The sequence below is a fragment of the Poromitra crassiceps genome (assembly GCF_964638095.1).
Source record: "Poromitra crassiceps genome assembly, chromosome: 2".
NCBI classification, from domain to species: Eukaryota; Metazoa; Chordata; class Actinopteri; order Beryciformes; family Melamphaidae; genus Poromitra; species Poromitra crassiceps.
Window position 1 is genome coordinate 16,614,587 of NC_139624.1, and position 16,598 is coordinate 16,631,184.

A 16,598-nucleotide genomic window follows, 5' to 3' on the forward strand; every position below is an offset into this window, starting at 1 on the left:
GCTCTCTCCTCCTCTCTGTCCTCTCCCCTCTCTCACATTCCCACTGCTCTCCTTCCCCTGCGCCCTCCCACCTCTCCTTCTCTGTTCTCTCCTCCTCTCTGCCCTCTCCTCCCTCTCACATTCCCCCTGCTCTCCCTCCCCTGCACCCTCTCCTTCTCTGTTCTCTCCTCCTCCACATTTGCCATTTCTCCCCACCCTCGCCCTAATCCGGGCCCGTATCCTACTCCCTCCCCTCCCCCAACCCTAGACCCTACCCCTACCCTGGCTCTCCCTCCCCTGCACCCTCATCTCTCCTCCTCTGTTCTCTCCTCCTCCACATTTCCTATTTTCTCCCCACCTCCCCCCTCCCCTCCCTCCTCCCTCTCCCTCCCTCCTCCACTCTCCTGCTTTCTTCAAATGTTCAAATGTTATCTTTATTCTGTATATTCTTGTTACTGTGTGTTAGCTAGAATCAGCTAGACATACTTTCTGTGAAGCCCTCTGAGACATGCTTGTGAATTAGGGCTATATAAATAAACTTGACTTGACTTGGACAAAATCATATCTAACAATATCAATATTCCAAATTGTGGGCCAAGAAACGGGGTGTCCGTGTCCCCAATGGCCTCGTGTACTTTTCTTAATATGAAACAGGTTTAGAATCCCCGGTGTAGACCACGGATTGTGTCAAAACCAGAACATCAGGTTTGGAAGAATAAAAAATAAAAAATAAATAAAAACAACAACAACAACAACAACAATAATAATACAAAAGAAATGCGGATGCAATTGTTTCTAAATATACCTCAACAAAGTCGTAGCGACAGGAGCCTGCCTCGATGTCGAAGGTGAGGAAGTTGAGAGTGACCACATCGCCCTCTGGCTGGTTGATGACCCACTCACACTCCTTGTTGTGGGGGTAGGCATTAGGGTGGTAGGGTGAGCGGATCTGGCCCGTCCCCGAGAAAGTACCTCCACATCCTGGGGAGAAGGAGGATCAAAAGTTCTGACTGTGGCCCGATGCTGGTATTTGTTCATTTGCCAATTAGTTTTGTACCATTGCATAAATGAAATCAATCAGGGTTCTGATCCGACTCACAAAATTTGCATATTATAGCAGTATTGGCCTTGGTGGAGGTCTGCGCTCTCCAAGTGCACTTCTAGTTATTATTATTATTATTATCATTATTATTATTATTATTATTATTATCATTATTATTATTATTATTATTATCATGATGCTAAATTGACAGGGACTGGAATAAGATGTGTGTGTGTGTGCACGTGTGTGTGTGGTGTCTCACCGACGGTGTACAGGGCCCTGAAGCCAGCCTGGCTGACGGAGAAGTCTGACTTGAAGCGGACCCAGAGGGAGTTGGAGGAGGAGAGGATGGGAGCAGGCAGGGAGCTCCCACAGTACTTTCCTATCAGAGGAGCAGTCTCCATGCTGCCATCACGCACCTGCCATCAGCAGGAAACAAGGGGGAGACCGATGTGGAGGGTTAGGAGGAGGCAGAGAAGTGGACCAGATGAGAGCATAGAGAGTACCACAGGGTTAGGAGGAGGCAGAGAAGTGGACCAGATGAGAGCATAGAGAGTACCACAGGAGAAGTGGACCAGATGAGAGCATAGAGAGTACCACAGGATGAGAGCATAGAGAGTACCACAGGGTTAGGAGGAGGCAGAGAAGTGGACCAGATGAGAGCATAGAGAGTACCACAGGGATGACGTCTTTTTGTTAGGCCAACCCAGAAGTTAGCATCATCTTGTTCCCTCGTCTCGAAGTCAATGGGATTTTTGTATGGGGATTTAGGTGAAATGCCTGAAATAAGGTCGGCGGTTAACAAAGGTTTATGAAACTGTGAACTTTGCGTTCAGCAAAGATCATCTTCACAAATGCGGACCACTTTTATGATTTTTGAAGCGTAAATAGCTTGATGAAGAGTGTCATGAGATCACTTTTCTTATGATTTGGCGCTATATATAAATAAATGTTTACATTCAACATGAATCCTAGAAAGAATACATATCTTGAGTGAGTTTGAGCACAAGTGCATTTCAAATTGCTTGTGTCAAGCAAGAGCAGGGCCGTGCAGAGACCTTTAGAGGGGCAGGTGCTCAATGTTAAAAAGGGGCACATGCACATGCACCTGCCAAACTTGTGAAAATATCTTTGAGAACCACAATAGCGTAAGGCTTAGTTCAGATGTCTCCAGTTTGTGATTGTAATGTTTCATGAGGCTGTGATTATCCTAGAGGTCACACTAGGTAATTTTATACAGTGAGGTGAAGTTTCAACTACAATGAAATGGCGACTAACATCATCACACATGAAGACAACTGGGCTAATTTAATCCAGAAGAGTCTCAGCTTTCCAGTCAAACCCAATTTATGCAATTCAAAGATTGTTTGGGGACCCAGTATGGGGAAATATTCAAATAGAATAGGCGAAAATAACACATTTATACTGCATGCAAAAAACGGCATGTTTTTTTTTGTAAATAAATAAATTAATATATAAATAAAATAATAATGATAATAATAAAAATGCATGTAGGTACCCATAGAAGCCATTCTCATTCAGATATCTTGAGGTGAGAGGTCAAGGGACCCATTTGAAAATGGCCATGTCCGTTTTTCCCTCGCCAAAATTTTGCCTAAATTTGGAGCGTTGTTTAGCCCGCTTCCTGACAAGTTAGCATGTCATGCTTGGTAGCAATGGATGCGTTAGCTCTTCTAGTTCCATATGCTATCAGGATCTTCACCCTAGCTTTAAAACTGTTCACACTTGGACACCAAGGAACAAAGGGGCAGGTGCTTGGGCACCCTCTGCACCCCCCTCTGCACGTGCCTGAGCAAGAGAATGCTGAATGTGATGGTGGTGCTGTTCATATGTACGTCCCCCTGATTTTACCTCCACGTAGTCGAAGGTGCAGGTGCTGTGGCTCTCCAGGGACATGTGGGTGAAGTTGAGGGAGATCACCTCACCCTCGGGCTGCCGGATCAGGTAGATGCACTGGCGGTTGTGGGCGTAGTTGTTGGGCCAGTTGGGGGAGATGATGATGCCCTCGCTGTCAGTGTAGGTCCCCCCACAGCCAGGGTCAGCTAGAGGACACAGATACCAGGGTGAGGGGTCCACCTCCTCTTGAGCTCACAATGGATATAGCAAGGACAACTTTCCCTGCCTACGACGGATAGTAACCTACCTTCCAACTCACACTGTGAATTTGAATACACTCAACAACTATTTGCAGAATATCAAATTCTGGATGCACAGCAGGTTTCTGAAACTAAATTCAGACAGAACTGAAATCATCCTCATCGGCTACAAGTCCACATCCGATACAGCCTGCAACCTCTGCCTCTCCTCTGGCGTAGGTGATGTGGACGCTTACAGGGTGAGGTGGTGTAGGTGATGTGGAAGCTTACAGGGTGAGGTGGTGTAGCTGATATGGAAGCTTACTGGGTGAGGTGGTGTAGGTGAGTCTTACAGGGTGAGGTGGTGTAGGTGATGTGGAAGCTTACAGGGTGAGGTGGTGTAGGTGATGTGGAAGCTTACAGGGTGAGGTGGTGTAGGTGATATGGAAGCTTACTGGGTGGAGTGGTGTAGGTGAGTCTTACAGGGTGAGGTGGTGTAGGTGAGTCTTACAGGGTGAGGTGGTGTAGGTGATGTGGAAGCTTACAGGGCGAGGTGGTGTAGGTGAGTCTTACAGGGTGAGGTGGTGTAGGTGATGTGGAAGCTTACAGGGCGAGGTGGTGTAGGTGAGTCTTACAGGGTGAGGTGGTGTAGGTGATGTGGAAGCTTACAGGGTGAGGTGGTGTAGGTGATGTGGAAGCTTACAGGGTGAGGTGGTGTAGGTGATGTGGAAGCTTACAGGGTGAGGTGGTGTAGGTGAGTCTTACAGGGTGAGGTGGTGTAGGTGATGTGGAAGCTTACAGGGTGAGGTGGTGTAGGTGATGTGGAAGCTTACAGGGTGAGGTGGTGTAGGTGAGTCTTACAGGGTGAGGTGGTGTAGGTGATGTGGAAGCTTACAGGGTGAGGTGGTGTAGGTGAGTCTTACAGGGTGAGGTGGTGTAGGTGAGTCTTACAGGGTGAGGTGGTGTAGGTGAGTCTTACAGGGTGAGGTGGTGTAGGTGAGTCTTACAGGGTGAGGTGGTGTAGGTGATGTGGAAGCTTACAGGGTGAGGTGGTGTAGGTGATGTGGAAGCTTACAGGGTGAGGTGGTGTAGGTGATGTGGAAGCTTACAGGGTGAGGTGGTGTAGGTGATGTGGAAGCTTACAGGGTGAGGTGGTGTAGGTGATGTGGAAGCTTACAGGGTGAGGTGGTGTAGGTGATGTGGAAGCCGCGGTCAGAGACGCTGAAGTCAGAGTGGAAGTGTATCCAGGCGGCCGGCCCGGTGGTCCGTAGAGGAGCGGGGGAGGCAGTGCTGCAGTACTTCCCCAGAACCGGGTCTGCAGGTAGAAGACCGTCACGGATCTGCAACATGCAAACACACACGACACTAGAGTTTGGGAGTTTGATTAAAGTTTTAATATTTTTTCGGATGAGAACGTAACATTCCAAATATGTGACCAGTTTATCAGAATAACGCCTATTTGGATTTTTTTTTAACAAGCAGCGAGGAGCGCTGGCTGACGTGACCGCGGTCGGACTAGCTAGTATCTGTCAACCCCTACTGTAGGCTTACTGGCAGTGAGAAAACACTGTCAATGTGCTTTTGTAACTAACGTTAAATGCCGACCGGGTACAGCCATCGGCTCCTCGCAGCAGTAACGCTATATGAGCATGTAACTGAAGTTGGCCGCAGTGTAGCTTCTGAATGTTGCCAAACTTCATCCAAAGTTTACAGTTCACAATGCAACCGGCCGGCCGGCTAACGCTGAACCGGAAGAACAAATACAACTGCGTCTGACACGGAGGAGAAAAAGTGGGCGTGGCAACATAAGGTGAATACTGCGACACAGGCGGGCGATAGGTTTTGCAGTTTTTGCATGACTCAGAGCTGTATCCGAGAATATGAAGTGTAGGAGTTAGGTTAACCTTGTCCTGCGGAGGGCAGTACTACGCCCAGAAGCGTTTACACTACCGGAAATCGGATAGAAGAAGAAAAAAAAGAAGGCGGGCGCTATACCCACCTCCAGGAAGTCGAAGCTGCAGTCATCGTGGTGCTCTAAGCTGAGGGTGCCGAATGCAAAGGTGATGAGCAGGCCGGGGTCCACCGTCACCATCCAGTAGCAGTCCCGGCTGGGCGGGTAGTTCCCAGGGTACCCGGGGGAGTTGATGTTGCCGTAGGGCTCAGTGAGCTGACCTCCACACACTGAATGGAGGAGGGGAGATTGGAGGTTTAAGTTCTACAAACACGCAGAGGCAGACATCATGTCCAGAGGTGGGAAGTAACACAGTATTTGTACTTACATCTAAGTGCTGTACTTAAGTAGGATTTTCAGGTTTTTCAGACAACTTCTTACTTTTACTCCCTACATTTTAACACAAATATCTGTACTTTCTACTCCTTCCATTTTCAAAACAAGCTAGTTAGTGGCCGGGCAGTTCTGCTGCTGGACACCACTTGTATTTTGGCCATTATATTATCTTACTACTATAATTGGAGAACTACTATAATTGGAGGGCTGTCTGTCTCTTTGTCTGTTCAGAGTTTCAAGGCGCACCGTTTCTCCGACTGCCTCCAAAATTTGACAAAACACTTTTCAGGGGTCTGGTTTGGTTGAGCTCACTGAAAAGGCCATTTTCAACAGGCATGATTCGTGACATCACGAATACTGGAGCCAATGTTTGGGGGCAGAAAACCATCAGACACAAATTAGTATTCAAAGTAGAGTATTTTATATACAGTACATCTTAAAACATGACTTTAGGGTGTCTTTAAATAAAGAATGTGTGTACTTTTCTCAACACACACACACACACACACACACACACACACACGCGCGCGCGCGCGCACACACACACACACGCACACACACAGCCCTACCTGGGTCCAGAGACTCCCAGGCGACAGTGAAGCCTCCTGCGCTGACCGAGTGGTCTGAGCGGAACCAGAAGTACAGCATGTTGTGGGAGCTGCTCAGCTCCTGAGGGTTGTTGGTTCCACAGTATTTGCCCAGCATGTAGGCAGAGGCACTGTCCCCGTCGTGGATCTGCAGCCAGTCAAACTGGCAGTTGGTGCTGGCCTCCAGGTTGAAGTAAGGGAAGGTGATGCGCAGGATCTGAAGGAGAAAACATACGGAGCTTAGAGGATCCGCTACATCGCCACACACACACACACACACACACACACACACACACACACACACACACACACACACACACACACACACACACACGGCTTCTAATCAATACAGAGAAAATAGGGGGTCGTATTTACAGTAACTTCTATGAAGCAGATGGGTGAATTTATTCTTGTACTTTTTGTAATTTTCAGAATTCAAAGGAGTAGGATTTGATCAAATTTATATAGATTATTTTTGATTATAGATTTCCAGAGACCAGGAGTAAAGAGAGAGAGAGAGAGAGAGAGAGAGAGAGAGAGAGAGAGAGAGAGAGAGAGAGAGAGAGAGTCTAACCTTGTCTGCGTCAGTGCGGATCACCCAGGCACAGCTGACCTGGTGGTCGTAGTCGTCGTGACCCGGGGTGTTGGGGTAACTGAAGGAACCAGCAGGGCCAGTCAGGTAGCCCCCACACACTGAAACGCACGCACGCACACAGGTGCACACACACGTACGTACACACACACACACATGTACACACACACACACATGCAGACACACACACACACACACACACACACACACACACACACACACACACACACACAGAGTCAAACCTAACCACAAGCGTGGTGTAAAGCAGAATCTATGGGACTATCTAGTGGAGAGAGAGAAACATCTGAGCTGGAGAGGTTGTTTTGTTGCAGCTGAGGTGCACTGGCTGCCTGGACCAGAATACAGGTGAGCATTGCTTCTGTGTGAAGAAGGACTGGAATTACTCGACTGCATCTCAATTTGGCCATACCTGCGATAATGGTAATGATTGCATAGCGGTGATAATTGTAATAATTTTGAGATTAATAATGCATTGATCCTAAGTGTATGTTTTATGGAAAGATGTGTGTTTCTTGGGTTAGGGTCGTAGTGGTCGTAGTGCAAACTGTGTATGTGCTTTGCCTAATTTTGTCCCATGAAACTCCTGAGAGTTGTAGCTTCCCCATGTGTGATGCCCTCGTGCTGCTGTGACTTTATTGGCACTGAACATTGCTTTGCCAGCAAACATTATATCACATTTGTTGGGGGAGGGTTCATCATCTTTTCTAAATCACTTGGGGAGGGCCAAAGAAAAATATATTTTGGTCAGAGGGAGAGTTACAGCTCTCCAGTGACCCTCTTTCTACATAACGAACAGTCCCCAAGTAGAGCTGTCTGCTGAGTGTGGGTCACAAGCAAAGATGGAAAACAAAAGCAGGAAAAAAAAACAGAAAAAGCTTCCATACTGCTCACCTGACGTAATCCAAGTCTCCACAAGCCCTGAGATGCCAAGTTGACTTGAAAAGATGTCATTTACTACCCGGTTTTTAGCTGAAATGTTCTCTGTAGTCCGCTACAATATGCACTGGCCACCGTCTTGCAGCACCTGGCTACAGTGCAGATTTCAGCTAAAAACAGGGTGTAAAATTAGGTTTTTTGAAGTCAACTTGACATCTCAGGGCTTGTGGAGACTTGGATTATGCCAGGTGAGCAGTATGGAAGCATTTTCTGTTGTTTTTCTGTTGTTGTTCTTGTCATTGTCGTCGTCGTCGTCGTTTTTTTTAATGTTTTTATGCTCATGACCCTGTTCACACTCAGCAGACAGCTCACCTACTACAATGGGTATTTCTGTGTATTCTATTTTTCTCACTGGTTTCTGTGCCGAGATCATTTCACCAAAATACATTATACTTTTAAACAGTGCTAAATAGAGTTTGCATGTTCTCCCTGTGTTCGTGTGGGTTTTCTCCGGGTGCTCCGGTTTCCTCCCACCATCAAAGAAAGACATGTATGTTAGGGTTAATACTCCTGTCAGTGCTCCTGACCAAGGTACTGGCAAAAGAACTGGAGTTGGTCCCCGGGTGCTGCACAGTGGCTGCCCACTGCTCCTAGTTCTAGGAAGGTTCCTAGTAGAGGATGGGTCAAATGCAGAGGATGAATTTCCCCAAGGGGATAAATAAAGGATAACTTACCTTAACTTACCTACAGTAAATAAGTCTGTGTAAAAAATAAGTACAGACATAAATAAATAAATTAATTTGTGGTGGACTACTTAACAAGCGCAAACCTTTAAGACCACGGTGCCACTCCCCCTATGCCCCCACTCCCTAAACGTCCATGACCGAGTGAGTGACTGAGTGAGTGACTGAGTGAGTGACTGAGTGGGCCATAGTTTGCCCCCCCTCCCCTTCCTGCTGTAGCCCCTCCTACTGTCCTCTCAGTGCCTCCCCAGTACCTTGCTGTGGAGTCTGGCAGAGCTGCCCGGTCCACTGGGCAGTGCAGGTGCAGGTGAAGCCATCGGACAGGTCGGTACAGGTTCCTCCGTTCAGACAGGGGGTGCTGGAGCACTCGTTGATGTTCTGGTCACAGTTCACTCCTTCCCAGCCAGCGTTACAGTTACACACGTAGCCAGGAGCTGTGCTGGTGGCCTACAGTGTGTTTGGTATGTAGCATAGTTACAGTCACACAGGTGGCTGGATGCAGGAAAAACCCTGGTCTAACAATGAGAGCGTTTACATGCACACCAATAAACTGATAACTGTGAGTAATCAGTTTATGGCAATAATCTGATTTCTGCGTTAAACTTTACATGCACTTTAATAATCCGACAATAGGAAAAACCCGCGTTTACATGATTCAGTCAATTAGTCGGATTTCTCTCCAGAAGGCGGCGGTAATTCAACTTTTTACATGCAACTTGTACATGCGCAGATGTATAAACCCACAAGAAACCTGATACGCTGTATACATGCACTCAAAAGACAGGTTATTGGCCAAAAACCTAGGTATGTTTATCGGTTTATTCATAACCCGATAACGGCCATAAACGGATAAAGCTTATCGGTTTATGCTGTTTACATGACCATTTGAATAATCAGGTAACTCCAGAAATCCGCTAATAAACTGTTTATTGTCTGCATGTAAATGCACTCATGAATGTTACTTGTATTTACATTGCATACATGGTAACTCCAACAACTGTGTTGACTTAAAGTTGAGCTGAAATCACATCCCTGGTTATACAGTGCACCTATTTAACATTGTATGTAAATGTATTACAAAATTCAAATTTCTTGGGTTTTTTAAATTTTTTCACATCAAATGGACTGGTAAATGGATTGCATTTATATAGCGCTTTTCTAGTCTACCGACCACTCAATGCGCTTTACAACACATGCCTACGTTCACCCATTCACACATACATTCCTACACTGATGGTGGCAAGCTGCCATGCAGGGTGCTGGCACAGCCATCCGGAGCAATTTGGGGTTCAGTGTCTTGCCCGAGGACACTTCGACATGCGGACTGGAGGAGCCGGGGATCGAGCCACCGACCTTCTGATTGGTGGGCGACCCGCTCTACCTCCTGAGCCACAGATGCCCCAAGCTTGCTAAGCAATAGGAAAAAAACGATGTTTTGGGGCTGATTGACAGGTCGCCTGTCCAGTGAGCGTGCATTTGCCGATCACAGACCAATAGTGGGCGGAGCTGTGGCACTGGGAAAACGGTCTCGTGCCATCTCACGCGACCTGCGCAAGAACCCCAAGATGGACGCAGCCAAAACAGCCAACTAGAGGCTTCAGAACGGGACATCACAAACCAATGGGTGACGTCATGGTGACTCCGTCCATATTTTTAGATGCTCTATGCCAGGGATGTCACACACACACACACACACACACACACACACACACACACACACACACACACACACACACACAGTCTATGCTATGGTATACATACACTTACCACACACTGTCCGTTGACACAGGGGTTGTTGGTCTCACAGACGTTGCTGCTCTGGGTGCAGCCAGTAGGGCCGTAGCCATTGCCTATGTAGCCTGGAGGACAGGTACAGACAGGCAGGCTGGAACCTGGGAGGAGAGGAGAGGGGAGGGAGGAGAGGAGGGGAGAGGGAGAGAGGAGAGGGAGGAGAGGGAGAGAGGAGGAGAGGAGAGGGAGAGAGGAGGAGAGAGGAGGAGGGGAGGGAGAGAGGAGAGGAGAGAGGGGAGGGAGAGAGGAGGAGGGGAGGCAGAGAGGAGGAGAGAAGGGAAAGAGGAGGAGGGGAGGGAGGAGAGGGAGAGAGGAGGAGAGAGGGGAGAGAGGAGGAGAGGAGAGGGAGAGAGGAGGAGAGAGGGGAGAGAGGAGGAGGGGAGGGAGGAGAGGGAGAGAGGAGGAGAGAGGGGAGAGAGGAGGAGAGGAGAGGGAGAGAGGAGGAGAGGAGAGGGAGAGAGGAGGAGAGAGGGGAGGGAGGAGAGGAGAGGGAGAGAGGAGAAGGAGAGAGGAGGGAGGAGAGGGTGAGAGGAGGGAGGATAGGAGAGGGAGAGAGGAGAGAGAGAGGAGAAGAGAGGGGAGGGGGGGAGGGAGAGAGGAGAGGGAGAGAGGAGGAGAGAGGGGAGGGAGAGAGGAGGAGAGGGAGAGGAGAAGAGAGGGGAGGGGGGGAGGGAGGAGAGGGAGAGAGGAGGGAGGAGAGGGTGAGAGGAGGGAGGAGAGGAGAGAGAGGAGAAGAGCGGGGAGGGGGGGAGGGAGAGAGGAGAGGGAGAGAGGAGGAGAGAGGGGAGGGAGAGAGGAGGAGAGGGGATGAGAGGGAGAGAGGAGAAGGAGAGAGGAGGGAGGAGAGGGTGAGAGGAGGGAGGATAGGAGAGGGAGAGAGGAGAAGAGAGGGGAGGGGGGGAGGGAGAGAGGAGAGGGAGAGAGGAGGGAGGAGAGGGTGAGAGGAGGGAGGAGAGGAGAGAGAGAGAGGAGAAGAGAGGGGAGGGGGGAGGGAGAGAGGAGAGGGAGAGAGGAGGAGAGAGGGGAGGGAGAGAGGAGGGAGGAGATGGTGAGAGGAGGGAGGAGAGGAGAGAGAGAGAGGAGAAGAGAGGGGAGGGGGGGAGGGAGAGAGGAGAGGGAGAGAGGAGGAGAGAGGGGAGGGAGAGAGGAGGAGAGGGGATGAGAGGGAGAGAGGAGAAGGAGAGAGGAGGGAGGAGAGGGTGAGAGGAGGGAGGATAGGAGAGGGAGAGAGGAGAAGAGAGGGGAGGGGCGAGGGAGAGAGGAGAGGGAGAGAGGAGGGAGGAGAGGGTGAGAGGAGGGAGGAGAGGAGAGAGAGAGAGGAGAAGAGAGGGGAGGGGGGGAGGGAGAGAGGAGAGGGAGAGAGGAGGAGAGAGGGGAGGGGGGGGAGGGAGAGAGGAGAGGGAGAGAGGAGGAGAGAGGAGGAGAGAGGGGAGGGAGAGGAGGAGAGGGAGGTAGGACAGGCAAAGAGACAGAGGTTCAGCCCTCAGCCCCGACAACCCAGAGCAAAATGTCTATTCAAACATAAACAGTGGTGGTACAACTCTGCTCAGTTAATAGCAGACATCAGCCTGATTCAATTTAAAGTCGCTCACCGTCTCCACTACTCTAAGCAGAAATTACACAAGATCTATCCTACTATCTCACCACTGTGTGAAAGATGTCAAGTGTCGGAGGGCACACTGTCTCATGCCTTCTGGTTCTGCCCTTCACTGACGGGATTCTGGGCCAGAATATTTGACTGGTACTCTAAGGCCTACGGGGTGGCCCTTCAGCCAGAGGCAGAACTCGCCATCTTTGGCTGCTCAGAGTCTTCTCTGAACTTTCCTACAGCTGTGCAACAGTCTCTGACACTGGGGACAACTGTCGCCAAAAAACAAATTCTGAAGGAATGGAAATCTCCCTCTCCACCCTCTTTCCAATTGTGGTTGACGGACATGACCTCTGTTCTACGCATGGAGAGACTTAGGTTCCTGAGAACCAACGCACTTAGAAAATGTATAACTATCTGGGACCCGTTTTTGGTCTACCTTAACGAGGCTAGGGGTGACGGGTGACTCACCCGGCTGGCTTCCCATAGACCCCTTGAGTGAGATCCCAGGTATATCGTTTACAAGAACATAAGCACCTTAGGTGGCTGGCGGCACCACTTTGTAATGTTGATTATATTTTTTGTTTTGTTTTTGTTTTGTTTTTCATTTCTTTCCACTGTGTCTGAGCCTGTTTGTCTGTTTTGTGTTGTTTGGGTTCTATAAAAATTTAAAATGTGAAAATAAAATATAAAAAAAAACACACATAAACAGTGGAAAACTGACGTTCAACTTGGGAACCGTAGCAAAATGGTGCACACCATTTTATAATTTGAACACACAGCGAGCAGAGCTGCCTGCGTGTTTTTCAAAGATGACCTATGGGACGATTCTGTATTTTAAGGGACGGGTGGCCCTAGACTGTGTGTGCCAAGTAGTTTGCAAATTGAGTGTTTGTATACTGAATGAGGGGGAGGGGTGTGTGTGTGTGTGCGTGCGTGCGTGCGTGCGTGCGTGCGTGTGTGTGTGTGTGTGTGTGTGTGTGCGTGCGCGTGTGTGTGTGCGTGCGTGCGTGCGTGCGTGCGTGCGTGCGTGCGTGCGTGCGTGCGTGCGTACCGGGGGTTGCGGAGCAGGTAGCGAGGGGGTAGCAGCCTCCGTTGTTGGTAGCACAGATGTTGGCCTGGGTGCAGGTTGTCCCGTCTCCCTCATAACCTGCACACAAACACGTTCACCTCCAAAATAAGACGGGGCTCTATTTGGTCCAACTCAGTCACCAGAATAAAACGTTAGCATTTTAGATGTCTGAAAACCAGGGATATAATTATGTACAATATCAATGTCAATTTGAAACAAAAGGTCAGCTAAATACATTTCTTAAACGTGTCATCTTATGTCTCGATTAGAATGTCAAGGTACATTTGAAACAAAATCTTGGCAAAATATGTTTCTGAAACGTGTCATTTTACATTTAGGATTTTTTACGATTAGAATGTCAATTAAACCTGAAACAAAACTCTGGTTAATTTGAAAACCTGGCTGCCTTTCCAATGTTAGACACAAATGAAACAACTTTGGTTAAGTTTAGGCAAGTACAAAAACTTGCTTAGGTTTAGGCAACTAAGCAAGTAGGTTAAGCTAAGGGGTTATGGTTTGGGGTTAAAACCGAAAATGACCATGCCAGTTTTTCCCTCGCCAAAATTGATTATTTATTGTTATTCTCCTCCCCCCCATTTTTTTTGCCAATATAGTCCTTAGGTCTTCTAGTTCTGATACCAGTAGCTTCACTCTAGCTTTAGGGCACATTTTTGGTAAATTTTCGAAATCGTGACATTTGGCCGATATCACAATATTTGATGATAATCGGACCAAACCTATACTGGAGGGCAGGGCGTACCTGGAGGGCAGGGCCCACAGTGGAAGGAGCCCATGGTGTTGAGGCATTGCACCATGGGAGCAGTGGAGCAGCCACCGTTATTGGTGGAACACTCGTTCAAGTCCGTACAGCTGTAGCCGTTACCCTGCCAACCTGAGACACACACACACACACACACACACACACACACACACAGACACATGCACACACGCACACACACACACGCACGCACACACACACACACACACACACACACACACACACACACACACACACACACACACACACACAGACAGACAGACACACACGCACGCACACACGGATGTAGAGGAGTCAAAGGTGTACACTGGATTTTCTCCGCAGTTGTGACTGTTGGAGTCGTATAGAAGTGTACTGCTTGTCTACTGCAGGACAGACCCACTCCTATCTGCCTGGGCATTGATTGTATTCATGGTATAAGTGGATGTTACCTGCAGGACAGGAGCCACAGTAGAAGGAGCCCTGGGTGTTGTAGCAGTGTGTATCAGTGGATGTTACCTGCAGGACAGGAGCCACAGTAGAAGGAGCCCTGGGTGTTGTAGCAGGGCACAGCAGGGTTGCTGGAACAAGGCTTGCTGGGCAGGTTACACTCGTCCACATCAGCCACACAGGCCGGGTTCCCTGCCGGAGCCTCCCAGCCACTCTCACAGATGCACTGGTACTTAGGCTGGTGATGAGGGGGAAATAGAACACGTGTCACTAGGGCTGTGAATCTTCACTGGCCTAACGATTCGATTCGATTACGATTCAGAGGGCTATGATTCGATTACGATTATCGATGCATCTCGATGCATCTTAAATCGATGCATCCCTTTTTTCCCCAATACATGATACTTTTTTCTCACTGTGTGGCTACTTTTACAATAAAAGTGCATTTAGAATTGCATTGTATTATGATCCATAATTAAAATAAACAACTGCATGTACTTCCATTATATTTTATTTGATTATAAAAATAAAAATAAATGTTTTTTTTTATAATCGATTTTTGACATTTGTGAATCGATGCAGAATCGTGCAGGTCCGCATCGCGGTGCATCTTATAATCGATTATTTTTGACACCGCTACGTGTCACATTATGGAGACTGTGTTGTACTATGGAGTCAAACAAAGGAAATAATACAGCAAAAACTAGAGGTGCACTTGGAGAGCGCACACCTCCGCCAACGGCCACATCCCCCCAGCCATTCCACCTACACACCGCTCGAACCCGGACTCTCTATGACCTTCCTATCCCTAGCAACGGCCCCTTTTCCCTAGCCCTGCCCCGTTACTGACCACACCCCCTCCCATCCATTCCAGGTACACCTGGTCCCTCCCCCTACCCACCCATGGTGACTCCGTCCATATTTTTATATGCTCTATGCCAGGGATGTCACACACACACACACACACACACACACACACACACACACACACACACACACACACACACACACACACACACACACTCTCTCAGAGTTAAATGAACACATTTTGCTACTGTATGTGGACTTGTTTTTAGCTGCAACCAGCAGCTCTTAGAGCCCTAGGAAGTTGACATTTTGGCATGGAGGTCAAGTGTGTGTGTGTGTGTGTGTGTGTGTGTGTGTGTGTGTGTGTGTGTGTGTGTGTGTGTGTGTGTGTGTGTGTGTGTGTGTGTGTGTGTGTGTGTGTGTGTGTGTGTGTGTGTGTGTGTGTGTAAAGGTGTGTAAAGGTGTGTTTTTGTGTAGATGCCAATTTGCTAAAAGGGGGGCGGTGGGTGATTTCAAAATGCAGGATGGCAGAGGCAGAAGGCTGACATTTGGCATGGGGGTCAAGTGTATGAAGGTGTGTGTTTGTTTGTGTGTGTGTGTGTGTGTGTGTGTGTGTGTGTGTGTGTGTGTGTGTGCATTATGTGATCGCAGCCATTGCGAATTTGCACTTGTTTTTTGCACGTGGAGTGGTTACCTGTCCAGGTAGGACGCGGTCTGCGTCGATACACATGCCGTTTACACACAGGTCCTGCCCTCCAGCCCTGCAGTCATCATAGCGCACTGTACAGAGGGAGCCCGACCACTCTGCGGAACAGCTACAACTGCACAACACAAACACAAACACAAACATAATAAACACAAACATAAACACAAACGTCTTTCACATGGCACAATGCCAGGTGAGAGCAGTGTGAAATAAAGATATGACATCAATGAACACTATATGAATACAAGATTAGGGCTGGGCCATATGACTTCAAATCAATATCACAATCAAACTTTATGTACCTTGGTGACGGTTACGATTAACTCATTGAGTGCCAATGACGTCGATCGACGTCAAAGTAAATAGTGACGTAGAGTGCCAATGACGTCGATCGATGTCAAATGCGTTTTTGACGGTGGGACGTGGATCAAAGCCTCCTGCATCTCCTGTACAAATATTGTAGCTATTGAAGGTGTATAACCATATAGATAGAGCCATATAGATTGCTCTGGCTGGGCTGCGAACAGCAGTCAAACCGCGCCCACAACTGAGCCTCTCTGTCTCTGCTGTATAGTTTCTCCACACGATTAGCCACCAGAAAAGCAGCACCCGACGCCGAAGGGCCAAACCATTCTCAGCAGTCCGGTTTGGCTTTTCCGTGTCGCGCTGGGAGCCGACGCACAAAAACGGAGCACTCCGAAAATAGACGCTGGGTGCGTGAGGCTGTGTGTTAGTGTGGGGAGGAGTTTGCAGCTGAGGGGGGGAGAGGGGGGTGGGGCACGCAGGGCACCACACAACTACACCACGTCACTACATCAGAAAATATTAGCTTCAGACTCAGTGAATGTGCTTGAAATGCTTCATTTCACAAAAGGCGGAATATCTCCGCTTCTAATTTGAAACGCCTGTTTTTGCTCAAAACAACCTATCTTCTCCGGCTCAAAACTAAAGAACGGAAAATGGTATCAATAAACTTTTTTTTGCTGATGATACAATAGAGTCTCCTCGTTCTTTGTGCGTGTTCGGTGTTTACATAGTTATATCACACAATATTCTGTGGGCCTCGAGAAATCACTGAAAATGCTCTGAAACTCTGGCACTGGGAGCGTCCGTTCTCCAAAAGTGGCTGGCACTCAATGAGTTAAAAAAACACATAAAAAGAGAAGTCAAAGTGGTGTCAATGTGGTGTCACAAGCGTCAATGT

General features: G+C 48.4%; 1 protein-coding gene across 1 annotated transcript in view; it reads right to left on the minus strand.

Annotated features, from left to right (window-relative positions):
* The window catches only part of cubn (cubilin (intrinsic factor-cobalamin receptor)), a gene marked incomplete at both ends in the record, with an annotated part of 130,031 nt that overhangs the window by 103,876 nt on the left and 9,557 nt on the right, over positions 1–16,598 (minus strand). Inside the window, 13 exons of the mRNA XM_083654411.1 lie at positions 785–960; positions 1,284–1,440; positions 2,894–3,084; positions 4,295–4,457; positions 5,117–5,298; positions 5,974–6,208; positions 6,566–6,684; positions 8,478–8,670; positions 9,991–10,115; positions 12,657–12,752; positions 13,435–13,566; positions 13,951–14,119; positions 15,383–15,509. Coding sequence (XP_083510537.1) covers positions 785–960; positions 1,284–1,440; positions 2,894–3,084; positions 4,295–4,457; positions 5,117–5,298; positions 5,974–6,208; positions 6,566–6,684; positions 8,478–8,670; positions 9,991–10,115; positions 12,657–12,752; positions 13,435–13,566; positions 13,951–14,119; positions 15,383–15,509 — 2,065 coding nt within the window. The remainder of the gene's footprint in view (positions 1–784; positions 961–1,283; positions 1,441–2,893; positions 3,085–4,294; positions 4,458–5,116; positions 5,299–5,973; positions 6,209–6,565; positions 6,685–8,477; positions 8,671–9,990; positions 10,116–12,656; positions 12,753–13,434; positions 13,567–13,950; positions 14,120–15,382; positions 15,510–16,598) is intronic.